Consider the following 6655-nt stretch of genomic DNA (forward strand, 5'->3'; position numbering starts at 1 on the left):
TGTCTTATTTTGTTGGTTATGTGGAAGCCGGGGCCGAAGTAGTCAGGAGTGTTGCCGCCGCGCGGAGACGGGAAGCGGGCAACGGCGTCGTCCGGGCCAGGATCGGGTCGGCGCCAATACACACGGAACGCAGTAGTAGGACACCCACTGAAGGTGGACGGTGGCGGGATCGTCGCTACGGTAGAGATTGGCGGACGAACGATGCCCGCCACAATCGATACCGGAGCCACTCGTAGCTTCATGAGTGAAGACTGCGTACGCAAGTGGACGATTCGGGGAAGAGCGGAGGAAATACAGGCAAGCATCCGCCTGGCAGATGGGTCCACCCGAGAGGTGGAAAAAGCTTTGAGAGTAGACGTCAGCTTAGGGGAAAAAAACGATCAGCATGACGATGCTCATCATGCCCTCAATGCTGGACCACGTAATCCTGGGTATGGATTTTTTGGGTGCGATGGGCACCACAATACGCTGCGGCGAGGCGGAACTGGTCCTAGAAGCAGTGACGACACCGGGCGTGAGGCCAGGAACGAGCGAGGAGTCGGAGGAAGGCCTCCCAAGGCATGAAAAGGGGGCACCTGCTCGGCTACAGAGGGAGCCGGAGGAAGGCCTCCCAAGTCATGATAGGGGAGCACCTGCTCGGCTACAGAGGGAGCCGGAGGAAGGCCTCCCAAGTCATGATAGGGGAGCACCTGCTCGGCTACAGAGGGAGCCGGAGGAAGGCCTCCCAAGTCATGATAGGGGAGCACCTGCTCGGCTACAGAGGGAGCCAGAGGCAGGCCTCCCAAGTCATGAGAAGGGGGTACCTGCTCGGCACCCGACGGAAAAGGCCAGGAAAAGGGGAGTAAAGTCCGGCTCGAGTCGACAGACTGGAGAACCCAAGAGGTGGCGCATAGAACTGCAGAGGCAGACTTCTGATGGCTACGGAAGCGGCACGGTGGGAACGTGCCAGGGAAAGGACGGAGTAGGAGCGATGACCAGCATCCACACGGACATAGAGGGCCAGGAGCAATTGCCCGAATCGAGCGGCCATGGAGTTCTGTCTGGAGTCGAAGTGGTGCCAGGAGGGGGTGAGAACGACATCGAAGAGGCGGAGTGGCCAGCGGATCTGGATCCGGAACTGATGGAGTTTCTGGAGTCAGAACTGGCTCTCTTCGAGGGGCTGCAGGGAATCTCGCACATCGCGGAGCACCGGATCCGGCTGAAGGATGACAAGCCGTTGAAACAGAGATACTATCCCAAGAATCCGGCCATGCAGAGGGTGATCGACGAGCAAGTGGATGAGCTGATCCGGGTAAATGCCATCGAGCCGTCGCGTAGTCCGCACAGCGCTACGATCGTCTTAGTCAAGAAGAAGACTGGCGAGTGGCGTATGTGTATTGACTACCGACAACTCAACGCGCATTCCATTCCGGACGCTTATCCGGTGCCTCGTATTAACCACATCCTGGAGCGGTTGCGTCACGCCCGGTTCATCTCCACTCTGGACTTGAAGCACGGGTACTGGCAGATACCGATGGCAGCCGATAGTCGGGAGTGTACGGCGTTCACAGTCCCTGGAAGAGGTCTTTTCCAATGGCGGGTGATGCCATTTGGTCTACACTCGGCGTGCGCGACCTTTCAGCGAGCATTGGATACAGTAATCGGACCGGAAATGGAGCCCCATGCGTTCGCCTACCTAGACGACATCGTGGTAATAGGAGCAACGAAAGAACATGTAGAGAATTTTAGGGAGGTATTTCGCCGGCTAAGGGCGGCCAATCTCAGGTTGAATAGGAAAAAAATGCAGCTTCTTCCGGGAGAGGTTAGTCTACCTAGGACATGTGATTTGCGGGGAAGGAATACGTACCGATCCGGAGAAAGTGGAGGCGATACGTATCCTGAGGGCCCCGACAAATTGCAAAGAACTGCGGCAGTGTCTCGGGATGGCGTCATGGTACAGGCGCTTCGTCCCTAACTTCGCGACTCAAGTACAGCCACTCACAGCGCTCTTAATGAAGGGGCGGAAATGGGCATGGGAGCAAGAACAGGAGGAGGCATTGCGCCAATTGAAGGAGAGCTTGACGACTGCCCCTGTGTTGGCTTGCCCCGACTTTTCCGCCAAGTTCGTCTTGCAGACTGACGCGAGTGAGTATGGCCTCGGCGCAGTGCTGACGCAGACGATTGATGGCCAAGAGCGAGTGATAGCGTATGCGAGCCGGAAGTTGCTAAAGGCCGAGGTGAACTATTCCGCCACTGAGAAAGAGTGCCTGGCAATAGTGTGGTCGATCCGGAAGTTGCGCTGCTACTTAGAAGAGTACCGGTTCGACGTGATAACTGACCATCTAGCACTCAAGTGGCTCAACTCGATCGAGAGTCTGTCCGGAAGAATCGCGCGATGGGCGTTAGAACTGCAAAAGTTTCAATTTGACGTCCATTATCGTCGAGGGAAGCTCAACGTCGTGGCCGATGCGCTATCGAGGCATCCTCTAGAGACCTGTCAGCAAGCAGTGGTGGCCGAGGCCCCCTGCAAATGGGTCGCGAGTATGCGTGCCAGAATCGCCGAAGAGCCAGCCAAGTTCCCGGATTACATCGAGGAAAACGGACAGCTATATAGGCATCTGGGTCACCGGATAGACGATGAGGACTACATCCCCTGGAAACTATGCGTAGGCAGTGGTCAACGCCAGAGAGTACTGCGGGAATGTCATGACGCTCCCACGGCCGGACATCAAGGTGTCAGAAAAACGAGTTTAGCCCAGCGGTACTACTGGCCGGGTATGTTCCGCGATGCCGTCAGATACGTCAGATATTGCGAAGACTGTCAAAAATTCAACCGGCTGGTCGCATGCTGACGAGGCAGATGGCAGAGCCGATGGCGGTACTTTGCGCGGACTTCGTCGGACCCCTTCCACGGTCGAGACATGGGAACACGATGCTACTGGTGTTCCATGACGCTTTCTCGAAGTGGGTGGAATTGGTCCCTCTCAGGAGAGCCACAGCAGCACACCTGCAGACTGCGTTTCGAGAGAGGATTCTAAGTAGGTTCGGGGTACCTAGGAAGTTTGTGTGCGACAACGGGGTACAGTTAACGAGCCGGAGCTTCAAGTCATTTTTGGGGTCCCTGGGTGTAGAGATCCAGTATACCGCCCCGTACTGTCCGCAAGAGAATCCCACTGAGAGGACTAACAGGACTGTAAAGACCATGATAGCGCAATTTATTGAGGGCCACCAGAGTTTATGGGATGAACTCTTGCCCGAGATCTCGCTGGCGGTCAACACGAGCGTGGCAGATTCAACGGGCTTTAGTCCCGCTTTCCTGATGCAGGGCAGGGAACCTCGGTTACCCGCAGCTCTGTACGATCAGGTGACTCCGGGGTACGCAACTAGTGCGCTCGACCCTAGGACAAAGGCGGATAGGCTAAAAGAAATTTTTGATATCGTCCACAGCAACCTCCAGCGCGCATCAAAGATCCAGGGCCGGTATTACAACCTGCGAAGACGAGAGTGGCGGCCTTCGCTGGATTCGATGGTCCTGTTGAGGCAGCACCAGTTGTCCAACGCAGCCGAAGGTTTCGCCGCAAAGTTGGCACCCAAATTTGACGGCCCCTACAGGGTTGTCAAATTCATATCCCCCAATATTGTACGGCTGGTGAAATCAGGCGAGCACAAGAAGAGGGTGGCCAACATCTCACAGTTGAAACCATTCTACCGAAAGACGAAGAGCGACGAAGAAGACGAAGATCCAGGACACTTAAATGCCCACGAGTAAGCGAAGGATGAGAGCAACACCCGTCGCCCAACGAAACTATTATAATTAAGTTAAGATAAGACTAACACTAACATTATTGAGAATAGGCATAGTAAAATGTGAGCCGCACTGAGAGGATAGGGCATTAACAAATAAGTAAGTAAGTTAACCAATAAGCTGAATTTTCAGATGGAACCCGAGGTTATCAACATATCATCAGACGAAGACGTCAGCAGCGGAGACACCGAGCCTTTCCCCGGGCCGGGAGCCGGAGTCCGCCCGCGCGACCCACGTCAGGGGCGTGAGTACAATCGAAGAGAACGGCAAGAAGGGCCGCCTCGCCAGTTCCGCCATACACTATACTCCCGGCGGACCAACGTCATGGAGAGGCTGGACGGGATGGTATGCTAATGGCGGCTGGGAAGCAGACACGCCGAGCCGCGATCCAGAACCCTTAGCGGAAAGGAACCCGTCAACGGAGGACGAGGAGGACGAGCCGGCATTCCGTCGCCGCTTCGCCACCCACCGTCTGGAGGTAGATCCGGGCAGCCAGTTTCCCCGGATAACGCTGCGCTACCTACCGAAAGTCCCCGTGGAAGCCGACAAACCCCGTCTTAACCTTGCAAAGCGCGAATGGGGGGGTGCCGAAGAAGGCCCAGGCGAAAAGCGCCGACACAGCCGCCATCGCCGACGGAGAGCCGCCCGGGGCAAGCGTCGCCGGAGTGGAGGCCAACGCCGACCCAGTCCCGAGGGAGCATCCTCGTCGGCAACGAAGAGGTTTCGTACGGAGACCGAGAAGCCCGGAGGATCGCAGCGGCGCGTGCCGCGTTCACCCCGCGAGCGCCAGAAGGGTCCTTCCCAGCTCGGGAAGGATAACCGCCGCTGCGAGATCGCTTCTCGAGGAGGGCATCCCGAGCCCTGGCCGATACCGATTGCAGTCTGCCAGATGGTCGTGGAGGAGCGCCGTCTCGGCAGCAAGGACGAGGCGAACTCGCCCGTGTCCACAGCCCGCGCCGAGGCGTCTGACGCAACCTTTCGAAAGGGATCGGAGGATGAGTGGTTCGACCACGAGGACGAGATGCCCGCGCTCGTGCCCATTGCCCGCGCCGAGACACCTGACACCATCGCCCGGCGGGAGTTGGAAGACGCCTGGTTCGGCCAAGAAGGCAAGGCGCCGTCCCTAGAAGGCTCCTTCACTATTCGCCAGGAGGGCCGAGGTGAAGTGTGGTCCGAGGAAGAGGACGCGGTGGTGACGGCTTCGTCGCCCAAGCCTTCGAGTTCAACCAAGGATTCCTCCCCAATGATTCTAAAGACTCCCACGGAGAGCGAATTGTGGGACGATATCGTGGACCTTTTCGACGGTATCGACGGGTGGGCTACTAGCCTGGATTCAGTGCTGGAGGAGGAACCCGACACCGAGGTCGACACGATCGCCCGCAGTGCCGACGTGAGGGTCACGCCGGAGAGCCCCACCAAGAAACCCGACACCGAGGTCGAGGCGGTCGCCCGCAGTGCCGACGTTGTGGTAACGCCGGGGAGCCCCACCAAGGAACCCGACACCGAGGTCGAGGCGGTCGCCCGCAGTGCCGACGTTGAGGTAACGCCGGAGAGCCCCGTCAAGGAACCTGTGCCCGATTCCACCCCCTCGGGCTGGAAGGTGTTTCCTCGTGGAACACCGTTGTCGTCGGGCGTGGTGGAACTGATCGCGAGAGAGGCGCGAATCCGCCGGTTCCGATGCCGACGGACTCGGTTCCACGTATCCGACGGGGAGCGCGACTACAGCGTTACGTTGAACGCGAGAGGCGACGTGACCGTCACCTGTTCGAAGTGAGGGGGGGGTGTGAGGCGGCTAATGAGATCAGCCACCCCACAGTTTTTCACGACAAGGAGCCGTCATCCCTTTGGCCAAATCACGGCAAGGAGCCGCTGGCGGGACAACTCATTAATTTTTCTTTAGTTTATAAGTATTAATTGTATTAGGTTAAGATCTTAGCGAAGTAAGAGGCAAGGAGCCATCAATACTATGAGCAATTCAGTATTAGGAGTAAAGAGGCAAGGAGCCGCAAATATTATAATTAATTTAACTGAACAAGAGTGAGTTTGAATTTAACCGCCGGCCGCCGCTGCGACCGTGCGTTGTCGATCGGTTGCTCAACACCGTCTTTGAGAGCGCAACTTCAATTCGGCGGCGAAGAGCGAAAGCTCCGAGGCGAAGATGCGAAAGCTCGCGGTGAAGTTGAGCAGCCGAGGCAAGCGCATGGCTCGCCGGCGAGCGCGCCGGCACTTTGGAACGAACACTAAGGGTGAGTAGAAGTGCATCGTGAGACAAAAAAGATCATAGATGGTATAGCGGAGCGCTAGGGCTCCAGAAAACAGTGCGGCAGGGTTTAGCTCAGGAATTACTATAAAGTAGTAATTAATAAAAGTGAATAAAGTGCCTATGTTATAATTATCAAGAAAGAACTGGATAATTCTCTGTTTCCTGGTAACCCGGCTTACCTTAACATCGGAACTAACCGGTGTTCGACCTAACCTCGAGCAAGGGGCATGTGGTACGAGATTGTGGCCCCGGGGTGGGCATTGCCGGTTGGTGTTTCGGTAGAGTAGTGGTACGAGGCCACGGCCCGATAGAGTGTTTAGGTAGTGGAGTTGATGCGAGGCCACGGCCCGTTAGTGGAGTGGGTGCGAGGCCACGGCCCGATAGAGTAGCGGTACGAGGCCACGGCCCGATAGAGTAGTGGTGCGAGGCCACGGCCCGCTAGCATAGTTAGTACGAGGCCACGGCCCGATGGTGTAGGCGTGTAGAGATAGAGCTAGGCTTGGTTTGGTCAGGAATCGGACAATTCGGGACTTATTTAATCTGACCGAAAGCGAGAAGTTCAAGAAACGTCTCAGCGTCGATGTGCTTGTCGAGCTTCTGTGGCTTGT

General features: G+C 56.8%; 1 protein-coding gene across 1 annotated transcript; it reads left to right on the forward strand.

Moving 5' to 3' along the window:
* The first annotated feature begins 385 nt into the window (after positions 1 to 385).
* On the forward strand, positions 386 to 5558 carry LOC135440398 (uncharacterized). Its single transcript, XM_064699519.1, is given in 4 exon segments — positions 386 to 1774; positions 1776 to 2802; positions 2805 to 3744; positions 3917 to 5558. Coding segments are annotated over 4 exon segments (4998 nt in total).
* Positions 5559 to 6655: the final 1097 nt, after the last annotated feature.

Source organism: Drosophila montana, unplaced genomic scaffold (genome assembly GCF_035044405.1).
Source record: "Drosophila montana isolate Dmon_TW-CO22-7 unplaced genomic scaffold, ASM3504440v1 contig_96_1, whole genome shotgun sequence".
NCBI classification, from domain to species: Eukaryota; Metazoa; Arthropoda; class Insecta; order Diptera; family Drosophilidae; genus Drosophila; species Drosophila montana.